Consider the following 27,665-nt stretch of genomic DNA (forward strand, 5'->3'; position numbering starts at 1 on the left):
GCATCTGAGAGTGGGCTTTTGTTTTCGGTGTGAAAAATGAGAAGCACTTTCAAGTGAGAAACTTGACCTTTGCGAAATGCAGTATACACGTTAGCCCAAAACAATTAAAGGAGTTGCTATTTAGGTGGCAAATTAAGGGAGGAAAATTGCTGACAAATCTGATTTGGGCAGATGTAGATAGTTAGCTAGGTGTTGTGTTGTCGATATGTTTGAGACTGTGGCCCTTTAAGGGGGAATGTTGGCTATATTTTGGCTATTGACAGCTTTAGTCTGGCCTTTAAAAACCACACACATGCATTTGTGTGTGTGTGTGTGTGTTGCAGTGAGCGATGGCTGTGCTGCAGCAGAAATGATTGCCTTTACAGTACCTTGTTGCTCTCCTTCGTAGCTAAAAATAACCCTGCACCACAAGACAAGGAGGGCAGTACGGAGGAAGTTATTCCCCTCCCTCCTAGCCGTAATTATCCAACCCTCCCTCCCTCACTCGATCTAATTTTTTTCTCTCTTTCATTCATTATCTATACTCTCATTCATTTTCCCTCTGTCACGGTTTCCTCCCTATCCCTGCCTCAGTCTCCAGCTTTACGTTTCCATTGCCACTGCTCCGTCCCCAGTGAAAACGGGCCCGTCACAATGCAAGCTCAGCTCACAGGCTCAGCTCACAGGCTCAGCCGGTGCGGCTGGAATTGGCTGTGTTTTTCCTCAATTAAATATAATTGGGGGGATTTAAATACAGGCCCTTTTCTTAGTCCATGTGTTTAAGAGTTTGCTGTTGGAGTTTATGCCGTCCCTCAGAAACCACAGTGAGCTCTGTTTTCTACAGGGGAAATGGGTGACGTGGAAAGAACCGAGCAGTTTCTTTTTCCAACACACAAGTTGGGCAGACAGTGGAGTCGTTCATATTTTTGGAGCTTTGTATCGTTCAGAGTAATTCTATTTTCCCTCCTGGTAGGCTCAAGGCTGTTTGTGCCCTCCAGCAATTCCCACTCTGGAAATGTAGATTATTAAGCGGATTTCTCTCCTGTTTTCCCTGCAGGAGACGTCTGGTTTTTGTGGGCTGACATTCAAGCAGGTGCCTGCTGCAGACCTTTTGTTGTTTGAATGAAAGATGCATATGGTTGGCAGGGATTTAAGCTAGAGGAGAGATAATGTCTAGACACACGTGTTTGTCTCTGCCCGGCTTTTGTGCTCTTGTCAGTAAAATTACAGTGTTGTCTGACAAGAGTTCGAAGCATGGGAAACATTTCTAAAACTGTAACTGTAACTTCAGCTTACACAGAACGCCTTGATCAGTTTGCTTTGACCAACCAGCAGCCAGTTTAACCAGATTCAATTAAAATGATCTTCATTGTCCAGACTCCTCCTGGTTATGTTTTGTTTTTTTAAATCCTTCTTGTGGTCGTCACTTACTGTAGTTGCCTTGCCTGCTGTTGATTGCTGAACAGATTGATAGAATGATTTTGTCTCAGACTCTCTTTTCGCTGAAAACAGCCACCTTCCTCCTGCTACTGCTAACAGGGAGTGATCCAAAACAGTGAGCTGAAAGACATCAAAATGCACTGGGAGAGTCATCTGGGCTTTTCTGCCTACTAGCTACTTCTTTCACATTGCTCACAGATTTTATCGGTTGTTTTTAGCAAACCCAAAGCACAAGATGAAGCCAGTGAGGAAGCAGTGTAGTAGCGACTTTGTAGTGATTAATGCCATCTGACTTTATCCAACACCCCCAACTTTCAAACGGTAAACCATTTTTTTTTAGACTTTATTTATCCCTAAGGGGCAATTAACATACAACAGAGCAGCATAACGTTGAAGATAAGGACAGTAAGAACAGGCAATAAGAGTGAGATAATAAATGCACAGAATATACAGTATATACAGTTTTAAAATTAAAGTGACTGAAAGGTGAATAAATAACTGTGAGTGACTAAAAGTGAATAAAGTGTCGGTAGTATAAAAAGAGTGTAGTTTATGTTTCTGGTGTGGGAAATGGTGTTATCGGCTGGTGTTAAAAAGCAGAGTGGCTTTGGGGACAAAGGTGGCGCTCCTCCTCTCAGTCCTGCAGGAAATGCAGCGGAGGCATCGCCCAGAGGGGAGGCATTGAAATGCGGGGTGAAGAATGTGAGAGGGGTCGTTGATGATTTTAGCTGCCTCTCTAAGGGCCTGTTGGCTGAAAACCTGTGCCAGAGTTCTGACAGCCAGCCCAATGATTTTAGAGCACACTGATGCAGTGTGCTGCAGTCTGTTCTTGTTCTGAAGGCTGAGGGAGTGGAACCAGCAGGTGATGGAGAAGGTCATGATGCTTTCCAGGAAGGCATAGTAAAAAGTCATCATGATGGGTGTGCTGACTCCAAAGGAGTTGAGTTTCCTAAGGAGGTGTAGCCATTGGTGGCACCACCTTAGTAATTGCTGCGTCCCATTTAAGTGCCCCACTTCTAAGGCTTTGATATTTTCCATGCAGACTTGCTTGAGCGGCTCACTGATGCACTTGATACGACTCTGTTGGTGTTATTAATTACTAGAGATGGCACGATACCACTTTTTTATGTCCGATACCGATATCATAAATTTGGATATCGGCCGATACCGATATAAATCCGATATAGTGTTTTTTAATCAATAAACTGTTTTTTTTAATATCTTGCTGCATTTTTTATAAGTTCATACTCAAGTTCAAGCAAAAAACAAACACTAAAGCTATTCTGTTATACCTGTATGCAAAAAATACACTGCACCCAAAATATTTCATAGTTCAGCAAAACTGATCAATCTAATAAACTTAAACCTACTCAATCCTCCATATTCTGGTATTTTAAAGAGTACTTAGCAGAAATATTAAGCAACCTAACTAATAGGGTTGCAAACTCCCAGCAAAAAAAAAAAAAAATAGGGAAGCAATAAGTTTTCATTAAGTTTGGGATCAGACAGCATTGTTTCAGCTCATACGGATGCCAGCCGATGGTCAACTAGAAAGTCCCGTACCTGGTGTCCGCAGGTGCCGTCACATATGCAAACCGCTTTGCAACCCAGCTATACGCCAGCTTCTCCTTTTTATGCTGCAATTTGTTACTGGAGCTGTTTTGTTGTGGGATCTTGCTGCTGTAAATCACTGCAGACATTGTGTGTGTCTGTGCGAGCGTACTGTAGCAGAGATTTTTCTTATTCTGTGGACATTCACAGAAGAACGAGTCCACTTTTTGAGGTCTCCCTCTTCTCTTTCTCTTCTCCTGCCTCTAGCACGCCCAATCTCTTTCTCCCTTCTTCTGAACCATGCCTCCGTCCCTCTTTACCTCTCAGAGTGTGATGGATGGCATGAGAGGTGAGGAGGAGAAGTAGAGGAGGAGAACGGTAATGGGCAGAACTAAGTTAATAGCTGTGCTTGAAGAGCAACATGCCTGCCAGTGGTGCCTGGAAAATTTAATTAGCCCAGCCACAGCTCCAGTCCCTTACCCGGTCCTACTCTTAGTTCCTCCAGCCGTCATATCCAGGTATCACAGAGAGATGCAAAAAAAGGGAGTATAAGAGCCGGCAGTTGGTTAATATGTAGTTCAGTCTGTTGGTTATATCAGGAAAAAACGATGAATCCAAACTGCCTGTTAGCAACAGTATATGATGGAAGAGGCAGGTTATAATGTGCATGTTAAGCTTTCCTTTTGGCTAGATTGCATTTAAAACAAAGTCATCAGAGGCTTATGAGAAAACTCAATCACAGTAAAAGATTGTTGCTGCATATATATATATCAGATAACAAGGTTTTTCTGTCTTATGCCATTTCCTGTTTATGCAAACTGAAGCACAGTTGCCTTTGGAGGGTTTTTTAATAGCTGAATAAGTTCTGTTTACAGGAATATATTCCAGTAGGTTTTACAGGTTATTTAGCATATTCATTTTATTACACGCAATGTTTTAGAAACTTATTTTCTGGACCAACTCAACTAGACTGCTCCAGAACTATTTCTCGGCAGATAAACAACATTAATAATAAACCAGAAAGAAAAGTTAAGGCCTGATCATCAAAGTGAGGGATTTCTTTGCATTTTTAAAAAGCACACACGCACCAATAAATCACAACACTGATTTTCTTAAGGCGCTTTGTTAATGTGAGGAATAAGACACTACAAGATTAAAAAACAAACAGAACAGGCAACTAACCCTGGTCATAGGAGGTGTGTATTAAATCTAATGTGATCTGTCGTGTCAGTAAAGCTTGCAGTGTTCTCATATTTTTATTACTGAGCTTTATTCAGAGTATTAATTAAAGTAGGTACTTGCATTCATTCAACTCTGTTTGTTTTCAGTTATGTTGCAGCCTAGATTTGCTCTTCTCACTTTTTTAAAATTTCCTTTGGAAGTTTTTTGTGTTTTTATTACTTTAATATGATAATTTATTGATCAGGGAATGGTGCAGCGGATTGGCTGATTAGATATTTGTGTTAACGAGCAGCTGACCATTTATACCCAATGAAGTGGATGGTGGATTGGTAAATATCACCCTATTAATAAGCATACATACTTTCACATGTGAGAGATGGAAAATTTGATCAAATTAACAACAACTACAACATTTGCTTTGATTATTGTTTATTTTTTTTAACCCATATTTTACTTTTTAGATTTGTTTATATAAACTGTAGTGACCTCAATGCCTCATACTTTTCTTTGTTTGTGTCCTATTATAAGACTTTTATAAGAGTTTGCTTAACCTCCAGAGACAGATGAAAATCAGTTTATATTTGTGTTCGTGGAAAGTTCAGGCAGAAGTTAGACAAAAAAACTCAAACTTGTGCACTTTTCGGGGTTTGGATCACCTGGACAGTTTGGCTTAGATCAGTGCAAATTGACTGCAGCTCTAAAGTGGCTCCGTATCGTGCGCCAATACAATAATTAACCGAAACTCTTAGCTCAGCAGTGCATTTTTGACAGCTGACGTTTCTATCCAAACTAAGTGCAGCGTTCTTCATTTCTAGCTGTGAAGAGAAGTCTGGTTACAGCGTATATTGTTCATGTTGCCTGTTAAATTTAGGTGTGAATGGCATCAAATAACCAGCACACACACATGAGTGTTTATGAGGGAACCCGATCTTTTTGGCATGACAATTGCATGGTGTCTGCCTCCGGCTTGCAAGACAGCGGTACATCCCTAACATGCCCACCTCTGACAAGCTGACATAGGACAGCAAATGGACTAAAGCTGATACAGTTGTTGGCCTGAAACACTGGCGGGATGCTGGATGGAGACGGTCGCTTCCACATCACTCTGTCATCTTAAATAACATTCTGTCAGTGGGCTGTATGCCTGTCGTACTTGATGGATCACAGCCACGGCAAAGACATGCCTTTTCCCTCCCCTCTGGCATATGTGATCTGTGCAGAGCTGACTGATTCCACCGGCCTGAGCAGTGTTTCAGTTGGAGCACTGAAGGTGACGGTGAACTACCAAAGGAGCGAAAGAAAGTTTGTAAGGTGAACAAGAATCTGGTAACTTTAAAGCACAGAGCAGTCTTTCAACATCCTGGGTACGACAGATCAGGGATGCATGTATGCCGTATGCACTTCCAGCCAAGTTGAAAAATGGACTGCAATCTAGAAACAAGTATGCACCATTGAAATAAGGGGCATTATGCACCATTTATCTTATAGCAGGGAATACACATCGGGCTTGGATGCTGGAATCATAGAAATGAATGAACAAGACTTTGTCTGAATATTATTAAAGTGCCGTCTGTTTCTTCCTCCTCTGTGGCACGTTGCAAAAGTCATAAATTAGCACCACTTATTTCTGTTAGGACACCGACAGCACAGTGAGAAGTTTTCTTTGCCTTTCTTAAGATCCCATCACTCATTGTGAGTTGATTGCATGTTGCATTTTGCTTGTCACGAGTAAAGCTGATGCTAATGACACAACAGTGGCAGTAATCAAGCTGGCAGGCTGGCAGGCATGAATGTTAGCTAGCTGTCATCATACTAAAGTACAGACACCACAAGTGCACGTTTGTCTTTTAATTGGATTCATGCCTGGATGCAGAGATTTCCTCTCAGATGCTCGAATGTGTTTGTTTGGGAAAAGTGACACAATTGACCCTGTGGGGAAAAATAAAAAGCAGATGAGATGGAAATGCTACCCTGTTGGGTAGTGCTAAATTCTGTGAGCGTCGTCTGCGCCAGTATCTGTTTCACACTCACATAGTGCCACGGGATACTGTGACTTCATAACGAGGCCAAAATTCAGATAAAATGATAAATGATTTTCCACCGACTGTGACATCTGTCTCTGCTGATGCTAACACACCTGCGGCTGCGAGCACTGCACTATTTACTTATTTTCTTCCGATCACAGCTTCAGTTTTGCTGATGGAAGAACATCCATATGCTAAAATAAAATCTCAGCTTGTTTTGCACCAAGTTAAACGTACCATGAAAGTGCCTGTCTAAAAAAAAAAAAAAAAAAAAAAATCAATATTGAATTTGTAGAGGTATGAAATTTACAGTAAACACCTGAAGCTCAAAATTAAACATGCTTTTCTTTCTACAATGTAATTACCTGAGCGTTGGTGATTTAATGCTCAACGGGATATTTTTCCCTGAATTTAGCCTGTAAGGTTGTGTTTACTCTCAGGACGTGACCTGCTCCCAACAAGCTGTGAGTCAGGTGGAGTGTTTTAGGTAGAGTCACGGCTGATCGTACGACACGCACCCTCCCTCCCAGGAAAGAAATAATCACAATATCCCTTGTGTGGAGCCACACCCCAGCTTCCACATCTAATAGCATCCCACCCTGGTGGTCTCTGACGCACAGGAAGTCTAGTCTAGTCACCAACTGAAAAAACAGCGAGTGGAGCTCCGGTGTTTCCACTTCAGTGGCCGATGTCACAGACATGTTAGCATCAGCAAAAATGTATGCTACATTCAGTGGAGGTTTATTTAGAAACTGCGAGACGCCAAAAATTCAACTGACTTTAAACTCGACACCGCGCTTCCTCACCAGCAATCCAGCTGCAGACACACCCGCGCACACGCACAGGGATTCCTTAACTTGGTAGTGCGTGATGGCAAAGCAGAGCGGAAGAAGGTCATGAACTAAATTAAGATTTACTGTTTTGTAAGAGCGCCGCTTAAGTGTTTTAGTTACATTATGTTTTTTTTAACATTTCAAAGGAAACGGTCAAACAAGGCAGAACCACATCAGAGGGACTGGAATTATTTTTAGCTCAGATCTGTCCGCTGAGACAGAGTGGAGAGCATGATTTAACAGGGGAAATATTGACCGTCTGGAAAATGTACAGAAACCATTTTAAATAAGTGTGCCAGGAAGTATGACTGCTTCACTGCTCTGCTAATGGCCTGTTTATGGGACGAGAGCGAGTCACACGCTCTGGGTGCATGTGAATACAGAACTATATGAATGCGTTTATATGTGCAAAAGCTGCGAGTCTCTGAGCACTTTGGCATGTGCGAGTGTGTAAATATTTGCTTAATCTTAATCTTAGCCCCCAGCTGTTAGTCCTGTGGACCAGATTGGAGTGAGAGGGTGGGGTGGGGACGCTCGCAAGGAAGCCGGTGATATTGTATGAAATAAAAAAGGACAGGTGTCTGCTACGTTTTTTTTCTCGAGAAAAAAAAGAACGTTTCTTTCTGTGGTTCAGCTGGCAAATTTGGCTCATCCGTCAACACAGTCGGCACTTATCCGGCTGCAGTTTCTGCATTCATGGAGGCATGCTAGATGCTCTGGATGTCACTTGGCTTTAAAAACAAAATGCCAAACTAAGGTGGGACTTAGACACCGTAAACAGCGTTGTCTATAGCTGTGAAGCTACAGCTGATGATGATGATAAACCTCCATACATTCCTTTAGAAAACATACTAAAAAGGCTCATATACATAACCCGGAAGTGAATAAGCATTGTACTTGCACGTTCACAAGTACAATGCAAATGCAAGTTGCTAAGAGCTTTTCCAGCATGCATGGATTAAGTTGCTGCTGCATAGGCACAGGGTTTTAGGACCAAATTGTGAAAGAGGAAAATAAAGGGTGTGATAAATGATGAGAAGCAGAAACAGAGACCTGACGGCTGGATTGATGAAAACAACAACTCAGGAACGTGTCCAACATGGGCTTGAGCGAGGTTTTGGGGGGGGTTTTGTTTTGTTTTTTTGCTTTTAAAGTGTTTTCCTCTCCTCAAACTGGCTGCCTCGCTTCACAGCTTCCATGTGTCTGAGTGAAAAACCCATCTGATGCTTGATGCTTTAACACGGCATTTTATTTTTCTGTGGGTTTGGCTGTCTGGCTGTGCTCCCAAAAATTCCCCTCCTCTTTTCTTTGTGTGCCTGCCTCTGTTTTGTGAAGCCCTGGGATGCACATACCCAGCTCAATTTAGTTTACTTTTTTTTTCTTTTGCTGAAGTATAAAATTGGCTGGCTGTTAGTGAGATTTGCAGCCACCTAGAAAATGCTCTTTCTCCTGCTTGGATTTCTTGGGAAAGATAATGGAGGACAGGGATGATTGAAACGGGGTGTGCATGTGTGTGCTGTTGGATAGAAAAGCCGAAGCAGATCATTTATCCTGATCCAATACACACACAATATCTGCAGGACATGAGATCCGAGCGGCACATTACGTGCAACAGCTGAGAAATAACATGATGTACTGTAAGAACGCTGTGAACCTAATATTGCTGTTGACATATGAGGATATTATAGAAATATCACAGCGATACGGCTGCTGTAAACTTTGTATTTATTACAGCAAAGTAGCAGTCAGCTATGTTCTCATGGAAGAATAATAAAAGTATTACAGTGGGGGGGTTTATACAGTGCAATATGGTCCGTTGGTATCATGCCTGGATAATGAACACCCAGTCTTCTATTATTTTTCTAAAACATATTTTTTGCCAAACTAAATGTGTTTCTGATTGCAGTCTTAAAGCCTGGACAGTAGGCTCCTTTGTTTTTCTGTTATACGGCTGTTATTAAATCGCATCACTTTCAGTTTGTGTGCACAGTTTCTCTGTTCTGTTCTTTTTTTTTTTTTGCCTGTTTTGCTACATCATTCCTGTCAAGCTTCACCTTCTTTCATTCTCTTGTGTTTAAATTGTCAGCTACACCACCCTCACACCATCTCTTTTTAAAATGTTCTCTCTCTTTGCAGATATATGTGCATGTATATACGCCTCCTTCGTATATCCTCTCTTTCTCCTCTCATAATCCTCTTTTTTAACCAACTTATTGCTATCCTCTTAATTCGTCTCTGCATTTTCCTCCCATCTGTGCTCCCCTGCAGGAACCTTGTGGAATCTGTCATCCTATGAACCCCTGAAGATGGTGATCATCAACCACGGCCTGCAAACCCTGACCAACGAGGTGATAATCCCCCACTCGGGTTGGGAGCATGAGCCCAATGAGGACTCAAAGCCGCGTGATGCAGAGTGGACCACCGTGTTCAAGAACACCTCCGGCTGTCTCAGGTAGGATCCGCCCTGGACTGGATTACTGGCTCCAACTAAATTATGAAGATAGTTCAATAACAGTTTCATCCACCTGTTAAACATAGCTTCTGTGGTGACTAATAGATTTCGGAGAGGAAAAGTTCAGAAATCGGATTAATCAAACGACTGCATTTCCATCAAAATAAATGTTATTAGTCATTTGACTCAAGCGTTAATATTTATAAATGTCTCAACATTCAACAAGAAGCGAATGGAGGCTAAATGTGTGCACAGGATAAAAAAATGATCCAAAATTGTTCCAAACATATCAGAAGTGTCTCTTTCACTGTTTCTGACCTGGAACAATGTGTCAGTTCAATCCTTTGGTTTTTCAGCTGAAAAATAATTGACAAATATTTTTGATAAACTGTGAGTCACCAGCTATTTGCCATGTAGGACCTGCCATATCTGCTTTTTGAAGTTTTCCAAATACATGGACGCGATGCCTTCTTTCGCCACATGTGGAAGTAATCTGTATTGGCTGTAAGACTCATGATTGGACAGGACAAGCAATGTGAAGATTTTACTGTGGGGCTTAGGGAAAGTGAAATCACTTGATGATATTTTACAGTCGTATTGATTACCTGTAGAAGTAATTAGCCAATCCTTTACTTTGACTGCTCACCTAGTTTGTAAGGGAAAAAAACAAATCTGCAAACAAAGAAAAAGTGCAGCTTATACTCCCAGAGTGTCTTGAAAGACAAGATACCAGTCTGCAAGGATACCAGTTTGCAAAGATACCAGTTGGAGAGGTGGACAGGTGTGATGCATATAAAACTGCTTGATGACCTGTGACGGGGTCACATAACCTCCTAGAAGAATTTACGATAGAGCAGTTGCTGTGGCTCCTGTGCATGCCTGCCTGTGTCTTATACATGGAAAGTGTGTTGGTGTCTGCAGTAGAGCTGCTTGGTGACTTTGGTCTGTGGCTTTAGGAAAACATTAGGCTATTTTTGACACAGTGCAAACTTCTAACGTTACATTTGTTCACACAGTGCGTTCACACTTCTTGTATTTTGGGAAATAGTGCTCTGTTGTCCTCGTTTTCTCTGCTTGTCCCTTATTATTTTAATATTAGCCAGGTGACTGACCACCCCAGCTAATGAGTTTGAAGCTAAGACTAAACTTAACAGGTTACGTTTAAATAATCAAACAAATGAAGTTAATCTTAAAGTGATGAAGGCTGAGTAAAGGTAAATTTAGCCCACAGTGCAAAGTGTTGCTGCTGACAGTTGAATGTTTCTTGTGGAGTGCTCCTTTATAATGGTTGGAAAAATACACCATTCAGAAGTTAGCATTAAGTTACAATAAAAATATTACTTCTGAATGAATGTTAAGCTTTTATCCATAACCTGGAGTTATTGCCGTCTCTGGAAACAGTTCTTAGATCAAGTATTTTGTTTCACGCAGCTTTCTTCATACCTCTTTATGTGCCCATTCGTTTATAAAGTTAAGTTTCAGTTCTGAACTTCCCACATGCAGATACTCTTAAGGCCTTGATGGTCTTCGTTGCAAAAGTTGCAAGCTCACTGGATGCCTTAAAACAATGGGTCACTTCATTTTGACCTAACAGAGTTGACAAATGGCAAATTCGAGGGGCTTTGAATAACAGGCTCATACAGCTCTGTTATTGTTAGCAGCGAAGTAATTTTGCAGTGGCCTTGGTTAACTACAATATATCACTTTACGATACTGAGGTGTGCATACAAGTACTGAGGTAGAGGTCAATTAGTAAAAAACAACAAAACAAAGTAACAATACCAAGTACTGCAGTTAAGGATTCTTGAATTTTAATTGACCACATTACTGTTCTTCCTCTTTCCCTCGCAGTATCTCTGTGGGTGCTGCTGACTCCTGAGCGCCCACAGAAGCATTGTCACTTATTTCAAAATAGCTAAAAAACACAGGTTTCTCTCACTGACATATATTTCTGCTGATTTTGTTACATGATGGCACAAAGGTAGAGCGGTAATTTTCCCAGTACTGCTCTATGAGATAAATGCTAAATAATTAAATAGGTGTGTATGTTGTGTGCCTTAGTGGTAATTATTAGTGCTGATTAGATACGTTTTATTGATGAAATCATTCATGAATTAATCCCAGAGAATAAAAAAGAAACATTTGCTATTCTACGTCAAATATAAGGACAAAACTAGCCTAGGTAGTGTTTTCCCTGGAAACGTTAAGTAAAAGTATAACAGAACCGCTAAACACTTTAGTTAACCTTGTAACTCTTAATGTACAGTAATGATACAGAATAAAGCTGAAAAATATCTTCTAATCTCTTTCTATCAGGCTTCAAGCTTTTAACCACTTGCTTAAAACCTTTTCCGCCACAATAATTATCTCCATCTACTCTTCTAGTGCTTTTGTAGTGGCTCCCCCTGTAGTTACTAAATTGTCATTGGAGGCTGACATGGTGCTCTCACTATCAGACATGCTTGGCCTGCTGTCATTGCTGTGCTGTGCTTCTTCTACCACTCCTACCAATGCAGTAGCAGTTAGTGCAATCTTTCAGTCTACTGTAGTTTATCGTTTACCAGGCCTGCTGCGCTAATCATGCTGAAGGTTATGAAAACTTAAAGTTGAATGTATATTTTACCCTTCACACTATGTCATAAAGCAAGGCAACTCAAAATAGATTCTTTTACAATTTAATTTATCTCCACATGAGCTTTAAAGGTGTTGGCTCGTGGTTTTATACAGTGAGTGCTAATTTCTTGTTGTTAATCACTTGCAGGTGTATCCTTAGACTGCTAAGAAGCTTCGGCTTGATGTGTCATTTCAAACTTATTGCTGGTGTGATTTTTTTTTCTTGCCTTTTCAGGCCCAACAGGCATAATTTGAAAAAAAAATCTGGATCTGTATTGATTTGTTAGCCTGACATTTGTGCAGTTTACCACATGCAACAAATAGGCAAAGTACCTAATGTGCCGCTCTGTCTCTAACAGGTAAATTAAAGGTATTTTGAGCATCAGGGAAAAAAAGAATCCTTCAAAACTTCTCTTCATCTTTCTTAAATCCTGTCGTCAGCTGAGGAGGACGGCATGAGTGCAGCATTGTGTTCCTGTTATTAACTTCCAAGTAGTTTCCCCTCTCTTTTTTTCTCCTCTTTTACCTTGGCCACTCATTTTGGCTTCGGCTCAGAGTGACAGACTGTAGTAAAGTGTGAAAAACAGTGAATGTGTGTGTGGGTAATCGCGCCTCGTGCCTGGCTGTGCCGTTTCTTCCTGGGCCAGCCAAGCCTGTCTAGACTGTAGTCCAGAATTCCTCCCGCAGTAGATGCTGCGGCTTGCTGGTCGACATCCAGAACGATATAACATCCAAGTCCAGCGCAGACCCAAAACACCAGAATGTATTTCACATGTTAGTTGGCTTCCTTCTAGTTTTCCCAGACAGAAAGTGTTGAAACTTGCTTGTAATTTTAGAACATTTTCTACTGAGTTGAAGAACAGCATTAATGAACCTGGAGGGAATAAATGAAAGCTCTGATGAAGTTGAGGAAAGTCAAAGACAAGTCATAGAATATTTCATGGAGGCCACAGTGGACCTACTGCTCTTCTTTCATTATCTCTGATATTCCCTCTTTGTGTTGTTTCTATCTAATGTTTATTACACAGCACTGTATCAACCTTGATATCATCATTTCTGTTACATATCACAATATCTCGCCGCCGCTCTCGCTCCTTTGACCCTCGATGCAGGCCAAGCTGACAAGAATGTGTCTCCATGGCAACTGTTACTAAGCCCACAGTTGCTTAGACGCAGGGTTTGTGCACCGGGGAGAAGTGCTGATGCCAGGGAGAATCTGTTTACTCACGCCAACAGAGCTTACACCTCAATAAAAACTGGAATAGTTTTATTATAGCAGCCTGCCTCCGGTGTCGATAGGAGCCTGCTTATTTACAGCGTTTACGCTGTGGGCTTGGTGAAAAGGAAACAGAGGCTGTGTGTATGTGTGTGTTGTTGTAAGTGGTGTTGAGAGTGGAGGGGGTTACACAATAAGACTAAGGCTGGAAAACAAGACCTAGTTTTGAATTGGAAATATTTCCAGTAAAAGAACGGGAATGCAAGTGTTTTGTGATTCTAGCTTTTAATTAATGCAATTTTGAGCCAGTACTGGACCCCCCAGTATGCTTGCATGCATGCTGTTTATAAATGGCTGCTTGTTCAAAACAGACAAATGATTGAGTATATACAACGAATGATTGTTATCTGAATCCTGGCGAGCGTGGCTGCATTGTGGAATTGCAGCTTGGAAGAGTCTCCTGGAGCTGATGGTGGATGCTTGAGATTCCACTTCAGCGTGTTTCAGAAGCTTTCCAGAAGTGGCTCTCCACTAGGTTTGGCTAAAATAACACACCGACAGAAGTGAAGGCAAGCTGCAGAGGGTTAATGAGGAATTCAGAGATAGGCAGGGTATGGCCTATCCACTCAGGTTTAATACTAAAATGAAATTATTTCACACCAGGAATAATCGATTAGAGGTTTAAATAGTAGAAATGGTACAACTTCCTACGGTTCAGTCTCATCACGTGGATGATTACATAGCTTACCGAAAATCTAGGAAACCTATAGATGGGATAATATTCACACTTCCACATTAACATTTCCTCTAATGACAAGATAAAATTCAGAAATACAAAGGACGCCAATTTAATAATTTATTAACAAAAATAAGAGACTTGTTTCAAGATTATATTCAAATATCAAGTCAGTGGAAAAAACATGCAAGTAATAAATCGAAATGCAAGTATGAGAAAGAGTCTGAGTTTTCCATTTCAGAGGATGATTGGCAGACTGTGTCTGATGCTGTTGACCTCCACCAGCTCAGGTGCTTGGAGAGGATTCTGCTGGCAGAACCTATAAAGATATTTTATAACCCCCATGTTAAAGTATGCACACACAGGTGAAACGACTGGTTTGTGTTGGCAGAAGCGTGGAGAACAGCTGGCAGACCACTATCATATATTTTGGAGTTGCACAGTCATCTTGCCCAGCTGGTGGGAGAAAATAAGGGCACTACCGACTATATTGGGAAGAGAGGTGGACTTTTTGGTTCAACTGTGTAACACTGTGAGCAATCTACTTATACATGTATATTCTACTTAAATACTTCTACATGTAAATGTTTGAAAAGTGAATGCCCAACTAAGAATAACTTGGTTACAATAGTGAGTAACTTCCAAGACATGGAGGGAATTGCTTCTTTATGGACTGATCCATTCTAAAAATTTGGAAGAAAATTTATGCATTATGACGTTCTACATTTGAAATGCTCTGGTACAACACCACGTTTACACAAGGTTATACAATATTCACCAACTATAAGAAATAAAAGCCTTTGATCCGCTTATCTGAACTTAGTGATCACCTTGATCCTGTGATAAAACATTTCTACCCACAGCTGCTTTTTGAATGATATGAATCAAAAGCATTGGCCTTTGCAGGATTCTTAACCCAACACAATAGATTTTGGAACTGCAAGTTAGATAGCACTCTAAATCGCTGTCACCAAGACAAAAATGGAGGAAATATATCTGATCTTCCAGTCAATCAATGCAAAAGCGTATCGCAGCTTTTCTGGCAGCATGTGGTGACTGCCTCAAAGGGTCTGATTTTGTTACTTAAGAACATTTTATTGTTGCTGATACATGAATGTTGTTTTTAAAAGCAAAAGCAAAAGTAGCCATATTTTTCTGCAACTTGGACTCTGCTCATGTGATTTTTCTATGGCAACAGAAAAGAAATCAGCATTCTGGAAAGTCCTGCTTTGCTGAATGTCAGCTGAAGCAGTGCGACAAATAAGCCAGTCACTGCATTACAGTCAACCCTCCCATCCTAAATAATTTAGAAAAAATGACGAGATTGATTGATGGGGTGTGTTTTTGGCACCTTAAATCTTGCTACACATTTTGCTTACAGGCTCAGGCATTACGAAAAGAATCTCAACAAGGATTAGATACGAAGCTCAATCCATACACTGAATCAGAAATACGATCAGCACTGATAAACCTGACAGATACCAGAGCTGAGGATACACATATGGTCCCAAATGCTTCTGCTGACCTTGCAGGGCGATAGCAAAGGTCAGCCAAGTCTTCATCCATCTCCATCAGTGCTGCTCCACTCTTTTCCTGCTCTATTGTCCTCCGATGACCACATGACTCTTAAGCGACCTTCACACCCACAATTCATCTGATAAAGCAGACACACAATATACACACTGACGAGCTGATGGGGTCTGTGCAGACTGAAAGACAGACAGACCTCTGAAAGCACACCCGCTCGTTCTCTCAGTTTCTAACGGTAAAATATGACACGCCGAGGTCCAGAAAAAAATACATTTTCGGAATTCTGAAATTGTCAGATAATTGGAGTACGCAAGGCCGTACGATGAGCTAAAAACTTTTAAGAATGAAGCGTTCTCATAAGGGCACTGACCCATTGTGGTGTCCTTTTTATTTTTGCAGAACCACTGCACGCTCAGAAGCAACAGTGTCCTAAAAACATGTCTTTCTGCTTAATAATAGAAGACCTTGTGTTTTTGAAGAACTACATGTTTTCAGTTACTGCACTTGATCATCAAAAAGAAAAGAAAATGGTCTTGTTTTTCCAAATTATATAATGTTATTCCATTGTTGTATTATTTTACTCTGGTATTTTTTACTGCGTTCTACAGTATCACCGTCCAAACACGACAATCAACTCAGATTTGGCATAGTGAGTGCCTATAATTGTGAGCGTGTTGACATTTAAATACACTGCTCAAAAAAATAAAGCAACACTTTTTAATCAGAGTACAGCATCAAGTCAGTGAAACCTGTGGGATATTGATGTGGTCGGTTAAATAGCAGAGGGGGGCTGTTAATCACTTTCAGCTGCTTTGGTGTTAATGAAATTAACAACAGGTCCGCTAGACAGGCAACAATGAAACAACCCCCAAAACAGGAATGGTTTTACAGGTGGAGTTCACTGATATTTTCCACTCTTCATCTGTCCTGACTGTTTGTTCTCTAGTTTTGAAGTGGCTAGTGTCAGTGTCACTACTGGCAACATGAGGTGATACCTGGACCATGCAGAGGTTGCACAGGTAGTCCAACTTCCGCAGGATGGCGCAACAATGCATGCCATTGCCAGAAGGTTTGTTGTGTCTTCTGGCACTTTTTCAGGACCATCGAGTGTATGCCAGGAGACAGGCAGCAGAGCTGGACAGGGCCGTAGAAGGTCCTCAACCCATCAGCAGGACAGGGATCTGCTCCTTTGTGCGAGGAGGAACAGGATGAGCACTACCAGAACTACAAAACAACCTGACTAGATGATATGACTAGGAACATGTCTGACATAGTCAGGACATAGAAACTACTGAGACCATTTTGAGTTGCTGCGATGAAATTTCAACAAAATAGATTGGTCTGCCACATAATTAAAAAAAAGGTGTCTTTGAATTCAGCCCTCTGTAGGTTGGTAATTTTCATTTCCATCAAACAGGGGTTTTTGTTCCTAACACATGACCCAGTCTAGATATTTTCGGCATGATCTTTTTCCATAGAGATCTCATGTGTTTTTAAAGTGTTGCTTGAATTTATTTGAGCTGTGTATACAAGTAACGGTTATATTACACTGGATAGAAATCATTTAGATTCTTAGGAGGTTCTCACCACTGCTGGTGTCCTGTCCATTCCAGGACTGCAACATTCCAAGAGAATGTTGTAACATGCTGGGGTTTCTTTGGAAGTGGGTTCAGTTTTCTCTAACAGTAACAAAAACACCCACGATGTGACAGCTGTTCCCTCTAGTTCCTCTATTACAGAACAAAGGTACAAAAGGATTGAGAATGGGAACGGATGAGGGAGGTAACGTTAGAAGAAGGGATTAGTGGCAGACAAACAAAGCCTGGTTTACTAGATCTCAAGTCATGCATTTGAATTCATCCAGTAGTTGCAGACCATCAGTCTGCACTCAGGTCATAAAATGACCAACTAACCAGCTGTTGGCTTGGGTAAAAACCCAATAAAATTATATGTTTGCTGCCACATTGCTATTAGGATTGGTAGAATGATGTCTGTTGCCTGAATTTTACTGCAGCTGCATTATCTTCCGACTCCATCTGATGCTGTTGTACATATCCAAAGCATCCTCATGCGTCAAGCATCTATGATGCTGAAGGTCAATTTTTCACAGAAGCCACATCAAATAGAATAAAACGAATAAGAAGGACAGGAAGTTGGAGGAAATAATCAATAACAGACCAGGCTAAATCCGGGTGTGATGTGACCGTGCCGGATGGAGAGGCAGCGTCACAGATCCACACCGGGCGTATTCATGGATACAGGTGCTAGTTGTTAAAGCAATGCATGTCAGTTTTCCAGATATACAGATATGAGTGAGTAAATGTCACAGCAAGCAAAGTTATGAGTAATGCCAACGGCAGGCAGTCAAACCTGGCCTAACATATTTCTGTGGTTCCCACATAAAAAGAAAGTTTTTGTAAAGCAGTAACAGTTTGTAAAAGGCAGGACAGCTCGATAATCACTAGTACATATAGACCATAAATAGCACAGCGCCACATGACCTGTCCATAAAGAGACAACAGCAGCTTTCTTCACTGTCTCTACTGACAGATGTACCATCTATATACCTCCAACAGGACAACTGTTCCCTCAAAGACTGCTGGAAATGAAACAGCTGACAATAAATCCTCGTGTCTGTCTGCCCCCAAATTCACTTCTGTCAAATAAATCCAAGGTGAGCGCGCCACTAGATTTGTGTACAGGGGAAATGACACCTCTTTTTTTTTTTTTTAATACCTGGAGACGAATGGGGTTAAGTAGAGATTGTCGATCCTTTCTGCACTGTCTCCAACCAGGGATTAGTTAACGGTTTGTACACTGCAGGGTGATTCAGTAGACAAATGGTAGCTTTACCTAAATACACACATCAAAAACATGCCTGGGATTAAAGTGCATGGGTGTTTTCACTTGTAAATTAATCATTTTTGAGCAGAGAAGCATCTCCTGATGCAGTTTTTTTATGCTCAGTTCAAAGAAAGACCCAAACGCAGGACACCTGCAAACTAAAGCCAATCTTTATTTAAAATGTGCTTGTTGCAGCACATTGCAGAGACTGATGGAAGAAACAAATAAAACAAGACAAACAAGACAAGAAGGAGTCTGGTAGACAGACAAAGACCATAACTGCCAGCTAAGGGGAGCACTAGACTACACGGAGACCTGAGTTCACTAAATTCGTTGAACGCAGGTAAATGATTAACAAAATACAAGAGAGAAAAAAGCAGAAACCCCAAATGGCTCCACAGTGTTTGCAGTCTAAAATGAACCGTTCAGCACTGTAGCAGCGGTAGACCTCATACATGTTTCAGTCCCCACGGCACAAAAAAGAGGCGCAGTTCTGCTTACCTCGGCAATGCTGCCACTCTTCCAAAGGCCTAACTGGGGGTCAGCTAATGGGATTATGTGAGTTGGAAGCCCTCATAAATGAAGTCCCCGGTGAGGAGCGGGGAGTCCCTGCTATCCCTTAACCCTCTTTAAATCCTTTCCCTTTCACAGTCAGACAGGCACACGAAGACTGCACCAGCTCTGCTGCCGTGCTTGTAGGAGCTGTGCTCAAGGCGCTGGGTGACACCCGCCCCCCCCCCTCCTCCCCCCGTACCAAAAAAAAGAAATTTATGTTAATAATTTTTTTAAAAGATTATTCCTAAAGCTGTCTAGCTTTATTGCATTGTACATCTGAGGCAGACAGAGGATGGAGGCCGTGGGTCACATGGAAACTCTAAAAATCACACGGCTGGGGAAGACTGATATGGGTTTACATGGCACTTTTATTGAACAGTGAGACATCTGGCTGTAATTGTCATCCTCTCTGTATGCTTGTTATATTCACTTCTTTAGGACTATTAAAAACACTTTCACTGCCTTCGGTGCTTTCCCTCTTCCCTTTCCTAATTTTTGTGAAGGTATAAATAGTAGTTATAGGAGTACTGTTTATAATTAGAGCAGGCTCTCAGTGGATAGTTGTACTGTGATTTAGTATCCTTACTGCTTTATTGGTATTTCACACTGGATGCCAGCCAGAGTCAATGAGATGGGATTCTGGAGACTGTAGTGTCATATTTTGAAATGGATAATTTTATAATTATTTTTAGCACAAACTATTGACTTGTGATTATTCCAATTTAAAAAAAAAACCCTATTGGTCAAATTTTCATTCGCTTCCTCAGACAAATCTTCGTCTATGCACACCTCCTAAGCTTGATGTGTGTTACTTTGTTTCTGTAGAAATGTGAGCTCAGACGGGGCAGAGGCTCGGCGCAGACTGAGGGAATGTGAGGGATTGGTGGACGCTTTGCTGCACGCTCTTCAGTCAGCTGTAGGGAAGAAGGACATGGACAACAAGGTGAGACAACATCCGGGTCATCCACTATCATGGATTCAGAATGAGCTCATTCTAATAGCAGCTTGTTGCTGTAGTGTTCTTATGAATTTATGCTGTTCAGTATTCCTGTGATGAATGTAGCTGGTAATTTTCCCGTCTTTGTTTCACAGTCTGTGGAGAATTGTGTTTGTATTATGAGGAATCTGTCCTATCACGTACACAAAGAGGTGCCGGGGGCCGAAAAGTACCAAGACCCGTCGGCGCTACAAGCCCCAGGTTCAGCGGGACCACAAAGGAAGAAGAAAGACGATGCTGGCTGCTTCGGAGGCAAGAAGGCCAAAGGTGAGAGGGAGGATGAACAGAGGAGATGAAAACACTGTAACCAAACAATCACAGCTATCCAGTTCGTAGAAGATACAGATGCATGGATGATCTAACTCTCAATACAAATGTGTGCAAATAAAGGAGTTACTCACAGCAACACAACAGCTCTTAATGCATGTGTTGCTTCAGAGGTCTTAATCAGTGTTCTCCTGTGACTGTTATCTAAATGATGCCGTTATCGCCCAGCTGTACAACAGTAATGGCCGCCATTAATCAGTCAGCCAATGAGATGTGACTACCAGCCAGTGACCCCTGACTTCTAATGGCTCTTTGGAGAACCACATTAGTTTAGGGTTCAGGACAACACAATGCTTAACGTGTACAGAGATTAATAAAGAAGCCAGTTAACCGCTCGGATGCTTTCCGACGTGTAAACACACGCGCAAAGTGAATGATTACAGCCTTCAGACTGTACAGCAGTAGGCTAAGTTTGGCCTCTTCTTCCGTTTAGTGTTGCATTTGTTTTAAAATATGACATGATAATCAGCACGCACTCGTGCTTTGTTTTGGCTAATAGACAGCCTGATTGTTGGCTCTTACTTCAATCTCTTTGAGTACTTTTCTCCCCCTCCCACGCAGTGATTTTAATTTAGCACCGCAAATGCTGCTGCAGTCTCTGCTGTTTTATGTGTATTTCACCTGCCCTCTTAAAGCTGATACTTAATGTTTTTTAAAATCTTTCCCTTTTCCTTTTTTTTTAAATTCTTTTCTCTCTTTCTTGCTTGCTAACCTATCTAAAAACCCCTTTCTCATTTTTCTTTATATCTGACACTTTTCTCTGTCTTTTACTGCCCTCCACACACCTTAAAATCTATCCCCATGGGTCCCAGAGACCATCTATGAACTGCTAATGGCTTGCTATCTATACAAAGCACCGTTTCCTTTCTTTAGTCTTTCTCTCTTTATTTAGCTTATTTGTCAGTTTTCTTTTCTCTTTCACCTTTCCTATTCAGTAACAGATGACTCCTTTTTCTGATAAAAACTGTTCTCATGTATTACACAGCCTCGTGACACAGACACACACACACACAGCACACTCCTATTTCACCATGGCTCTTCTCTCTTCTCCCTGCTTTGTTTTTTGGCATTGCTGCTGCTTCCTTGGCTAACTATAGAGGAATGGTTTAATCAAGGTGAGTGCCCCCCTCTTCAACCTTTCTCATTTTAGCTCTCTCCTCGTCTCCATCCTCTCCCTGTCTTCCCCCACCTCTTCCTCCTCCTCCTCCTCCTCCTCCACCTCCTCGTTCTTTCCCCCTGGCTGTAGAATATAGTTAGAAGTAGTTTTGGGTGTCCTCCAGAAACCTGAGAAAGTTCCAAGGACTTAAGAAAATCGGGGGTTTCATTCATTCCACACACATTCCCTTACCATACCTACCGACCATAGCTCTGAGCATTATAGACTTCCACCTGTCCCAAACTCCTCAGTTTGTTAGAATTAGTTGGTTGGATTTTTTTGTCAGTCCTCTAAGAAAGGTGAAAGGTAAAACGAGTGCTAAAACCGGTAAGTCAACAACAAATCTGTCTTTGTAGTGTTCTTAAGTGGAGCTTGACTAATCCAGCGAACCAGAGATGCTGAAATGGAAATTTGCACATCTATCCCCAAATTGAACTTTGGTGTGAATTCTTTTAGACTCCAGATAAAATGAATCCTGACAGCTTTGAAGAACACCGCTAATGGTATCCAACTGGAGCTCTTCACCCCTTTCTAGTACACTTAAGCATAAATGTCAAGCTCTGCTGCACACTCAGTTTTTTTATGCGTTTGTTTGATCGTTTGTGATTTGAAACTTCTGAGGATGTCAATAATTAAAGCTAAAAAATACTTTATTAAAGCTGCCTGGATCGTGCGCTACAGTTTTCTATTATCTGGAACATTTAAGTGTGCAAAAAATATAGAGGTAAATGATTCTTTACGGATTTGAATGTTTGGGCTTTTTGGGTCTTGCAGACTTTTTTTTTGATGCTTTCAGACAGCAGTGCTGGTTCTTTGTTTGCTGTGGTGGCAGCGAGAGAAAATTCTGACACCATGGCTACTAGCTTCCCATCTTACCAGCATCTTGTTTTGCAACACTAAAGCCTCATTCAGACATGGATTTCTGTGAATCTGACGCCTGGCTTCATGTCGTTTTTTCATACAAATCGAGCATTTTCACTGTTTACAATCCTGCAGACATCTCTCTCTTAGCCTGTGTGCAAGGAGCATGCGAAGCCACACACAGACCCCGTGACAACTGCATTTACATTTCACTGGAGTCAAAGCTGGCCAAGCTTTTTCCATGTGTAGTAAAAGTCATGTGACCTTTCACGCTTGGATGAAGCCATGATGTCACTTTTTCTTGTTTAGCCAATGAAATAAAAACCATCTTTACCTGAACAACAGCATAAAGTCACTTTAACAGAATGATGACTTGACTTGAAATGTGAAACACTTTATAAAAGGCCAAGCTTGAAATATAGAAATAAAATTTTCCATTGACTTACATTTAAAATATTTTTTATAAACTTTTCTTTAAATAAATCATATATAACTATTTGGAGGAGACAACTAACACTAACTTTATTTGTTCAAAAAAAAATCCTCTATCCTTGAACCTGGATTTAGACAACTGATGTAAATTATTTCCTGAAGGGAAGCAGTTTAGTGTTTGTACATATCATGTTGCTACATCTCTGTACTGTGTGTACATTTAAACACTTGTACGTTATTTGTTGTTTGAGATGCATTTTCTGCCCCTACGGTCCAAAGATTTTGACATCATCCTCAGCATAACCCTGGGGTCTCTTTTCAATATCCAGTTGTCTGACACTGACGTCCTCGTTTCCTTCCTCTCCTCCAGGCAGAAAAAACGGTGAGAATGACAAAAGCTACGACACATTGGATCTGCCTAAGCGCACAGAGCCATCAAAAGGTAGGCCTTTGTGAGCAAAACATTTTAACGCTAAATCTATACAGAACATCTCATCTAGTGAGTGAGTGGTTGGGTTGGGTGGGGTGGGGGCAAGTCGTTTCTGTGGTGGTCAACAAGAGTGTGGGAGGCCTTTGAGTGAGAAAGAGGCTCTCGGCTAGCTGGCTGTTGAGCTAGCTTTGTTTGATGGTTTTGTGCCTCCAGTGGGACGGTTGATTGTTTGCAGCTTGTGAGAGCATCAATTCTGTAAGCCCTTCTTTTTGTTAAATGCTGTGACAATGCACTGAGGCACAACAGGCAATAAACAGCCTCTGACTGTATACGGAGGCTGAAAATCATCTTTTGTTAAATATGTTGAATTGCTCTGTGCTCAAAGTTGTTTCTGACAGTGCACCTTAGGAGTGGATGGACAGCATCTTCTTTTACATCATGTATGTTCAGTATGGGTGCTGTTGTTATAGCAACGTGGCTCAAGTCTCACGATGTCATTTGTGTGTTGCCGGGTTGCAAAAATGGTGGGTTTGATTCTTGTGAAGGTGTCGCTCATGACTCATCCAGTGGCATCATACCTTGGTCAATCAGTGGAATACAGTCTGACGTCATATTTTCAGCTCAACTGAGCAAACGTAGGATGCTAAAAAAGTACCTGGTACCAGGTACTTCCACCTAGGAACCAATGTTGATGAGTACCTCATAGAAATGGCGCTTTACTGATCATCTGGCAACCACAGGTCATGAAGGAAACATGTGTATTCCCTATCCAGTTGTAGGTGGTGGCAGTTGCTCTGAAACTGATTGCTAAAGCATCAGTCAACAAGCCTACAGACCACACTGTGATCCCCTGGCAACTGCTGGTTGCATTCCAGGACTGGTTTGGCAAGTGGTTTCTGAAGGTTGCTGTCAGTCTCTTGTGTGAAACTGGGGTTCAGGAAGTCACCAACCAGTGTCAAGTCTTGTGTGAGTGAAGTCTAAAGCTCACAAATTTAAACAGTAAACACAGGTGTAGCAGCTCTGCCAGGTAATTTGATTTAAAAAAAAATCTTGGCTCTGACCAGTAACTTCCCAGAGTTTTTTCTGGTTCTGGTTTTAAAAAAACAAAAACACTTAGGTCCTCTCGAACGTTTCAGTTTTCAAGTTTTTTTTAAAAGCTTTTATTGTTTGTGCCATCACGATATAATGACTTAATTAGCAACTGCTGAGGTGCTGACCATCTCCCTGCAACGTTAATCATGTTAATCATTCATGATAAGCCACATTGTTTACAGCAAACCTTCTGCTAATACAGTTGCCAAGTATTTACACAGTGGAAAAGTAACAAGCTGGCATGTCATAACTTCCTGATTTAGGTTGACTACGTTCAAAAGATTAGGAAAGTCGACCTTACCCTTACCCAAAGGATTTATTATCACATAATAACTAGAAGCCACATTGCTTCCACCCTGGAGTATTGTAGAAAATGTTTGTCAGCAACACACAAAGCTTGAGTATGAGATGTCTTTAGCTGTTGCTTGAGAACTTGAGTCAGTGTGGTTACTGGGAAAACATGGTTGTTTGAGGCCTTAATTTCAGTCTGTGAATCCACAAACTGATTATTATTTATTGATCATAGTCAAATATTAAAAGACTCTTATTCTCTCTTCTCTGTTGTCTAATGCATTGTACAAACAGACATGATGTTAGGTAACATTGCAGGGGGCATCATTCCCAGATTTGACATGTGGTTCATGCAGTAGAGTGTGTGTGTGTGTGTGTGTGTGTGTGTGTGTGTGTGTGTGTGTGTGTGTGTGTGTGTGTGTGTGTGCGCGCGTGCAGGCAGGCATAGCCTCTCTGCTGTTGGTATTTGGCAGTAACAGGCAGTTGACTGTCATAAAAGCAAATTAGCCTGCAGTACAAACCTCATCGAGTTAGGAGAAAGATGTATATTTGCTCATGTGTATGTCAGTACAGTACATTACTCTGCAGTAAAGTGTCCGTGGTGTCTGTGGAATTTGCATGCCCTTGTTAAACACCCCTGTGTGGTATTAACACATCAGCACCTTCATTACCAACCACTTAACTTACTGCAGGAACCTTTGGAGGGACCAGCATCTAAGTTTGTGGAAATTGATTTATTCCCTTGAAAGTCACCGCTCCGCAGCTGTACTTTCTCAGAGTTCAGCAACTTTGGGTGTGGGGCTTGCTGTGCTGATTGGCTGACATTTCACCCTGTCTATCTCTGCAAACTCACAGACAATTCTGGTAAAAAGCTTGCAAAAATTCACCACAGTTGTGTGTATCTTTGGCAAGTTTCCTCTGCCAAAGTGGTTGTATCCTCCAGAGTGCCGTCTCGCTCCTCAGATTTACCTGTCACAACATCGGCAGATTACTTTATCTAATGTACTCCGATGCTTGAACAGTGAAAATGCAGACAACCATTGTTCTCAAAGCACCTTTTAGTTACATTAAAAAGTTTTTGTAAGTAGAAGCTTTGGGTACTTTGGATAGAAATGTGGCTAATGTCTAGTGGCAGGCACTCAAAGTCCATATCACTTCCTGATTGACTGTTAATTAGCCACATTAACACGTCAAAGTGGGCCCTCGTTAAACTAGATCACAATTAATTGCTGTGCTTTTCCAAGTTAAGCAGATTTTGCCTTTTTTTAAATTGCCCCTAAAGTAAAGGAAAGTAGATGAGCTACAAGGATAATAATTAATATTTTCCACTGGCTGGGTTTTCATGGGTAAAAGCCAAGCTGCCACACTGCAGCTGAGGATCTATAGCAGCTAGGCTGGTGCTGCGATTGCATTACACAGTGTGAAAACAACTCCCGTCAGAGTTTAGACTCCAGAGAAAGCAATTATCGTTATAGGCCTAAATGACATGCACAGCTGAGATGAGTGTATGGGTTCGTGTTGTAGAGAGCGGCCCCGGCATTTTCTTGCTCGCAGACAGACAAATCATATTTGACATTTATTAGCTCAACACACAGCAGAATAACAACAGTGAGATGCATGGATAATAAGCTTAATCACCAGAGCAAAACCCACAATGTCTTTTAAAGCACATTTATCACTTTTTCTTCACTGGGAAACATCAGGGATGGACGCGCTTGCTACTGAAAGACTGTAAAAGTCCTCTGGGTGCCTTGTTTGTTTTTTCTGTGAAAATGTGTATTTGTGTGATTGGGGCACATACTCCACTACCCACCTCCTCCACCACCATCACCATCACATCCGCTGGTCACCTGGGGGGCGTTTGCAATGAGGGAGCGAGAGCAGCTCCCAAGGCTGAGGGAGATATGGGAGATTACATGTGTATCCCAGTCCTGATCTGATGTCAGGCAGGGAGAGGTCAATGCAGGGAGCATGCTGGACCTGGCAGTGGGCAATGATTAATCTTGTTTATGTGTGCGTGTGTGCGTGTGTGTGTGTATGCTGGAAAAAGAAGAAAAGAGGAGACAAGAGAGCAAGGGCTCTGTGGGCATTTTATTTTGACAGCGGTTGTGATTAGAGGGCTGTCTGATGCATGTTTTGAGACAACTTTTTAAAGATACTAAAAGCTTCAGATGTGAATAAGTAACACAACATGCCCGACACTGACTAATAGCAGTTAAATGCTGTACTTTGTGTGTCTGCTAAGTTGTTGCTGGGCAGTCAGAGTACATCAGGTTTTTCCAAAATTGTTCTGTGAAAGCAGATGGCCGATATAACAGAGACCTGAGCTACGAAGCAGGATTTGAGCTTAACTATGTAACTTTAGGATTATTATGAAGACGGTTCACTTCTTACCAGGGTATATTACCATGATAACGTACGGTGTAGACCTAGCCTGTGTGGGAACAGGTTATTTTTCAGATTATGGATCAATAAGCCGATATCACAGTCCAATGATAATTTGAATCTCTGAAAAATAGCCCTCTGATCTGTGTGCACAGATACTATAAGGGCCTGTAGTTTTTCAGTAGCATCTAAAGGCTGTTAAACACCACCAGGGCTGAAAGGATAAAAACTATAACTGTCTGACATTAAAACAATAATTTAACAAAAAATCGTTTGTGAACTTTTATAAGATTGAATGATTTAGTTTCTTGAAAACAAAAGTGAAAAGTTGTGTAATACCTGTAGGAAGTTTGCCCACTGCAAAAGTCCAAGGCTGTAGTTCCAGCATTGGTGTCATTTGACTACAACTTTATGTACTGTGAGCACTGGAAGAGAAATAATGTAGTTCAGGGATTAGAAATAGCTGCTGTGTAAAGTATGGCTTATGTTATATAAATGTCAGCATGACTGAAGGTCGGAGTTATTTATCCCGTCATTAGAGAAGTCCAAAGTTACTGGGGAGGGGAGCTGTAACAAAAGTGATTAAGAATTGTGAAAAGACCCTTTCCATTAAAGAGCCTGTGAGTGTGGCAGCCCCTGAGATGTTGAAACATTTTCCCAGCAGTTAATTGAAACCACAGCTTTTACCCTTAGATTGGAAAAAGGTCAGGAGAGGAGAAGGAGGTGGGAGAACGGAAAA

At 41.4% G+C, this 27,665-nt stretch overlaps 1 protein-coding gene across 1 annotated transcript in view; it reads left to right on the forward strand.

Annotated features, from left to right (window-relative positions):
- The window catches only part of arvcfb (ARVCF delta catenin family member b), a 129,331-nt gene that overhangs the window by 63,155 nt on the left and 38,511 nt on the right, over nt 1–27,665 (forward strand). The window contains exons 6-9 of the mRNA XM_085367056.1: nt 9,278–9,461; nt 19,781–19,898; nt 20,048–20,219; nt 23,099–23,170. Coding sequence (XP_085223182.1) covers nt 9,278–9,461; nt 19,781–19,898; nt 20,048–20,219; nt 23,099–23,170 — 546 coding nt within the window. The remainder of the gene's footprint in view (nt 1–9,277; nt 9,462–19,780; nt 19,899–20,047; nt 20,220–23,098; nt 23,171–27,665) is intronic.

The sequence above is a fragment of the Diplotaxodon limnothrissa genome, linkage group LG12 (genome assembly GCF_057381915.1).
Source record: "Diplotaxodon limnothrissa isolate DT_005_m linkage group LG12, D_limnothrissa_male_GT1.1, whole genome shotgun sequence".
Classification (NCBI taxonomy): Eukaryota; Metazoa; Chordata; class Actinopteri; order Cichliformes; family Cichlidae; genus Diplotaxodon; species Diplotaxodon limnothrissa.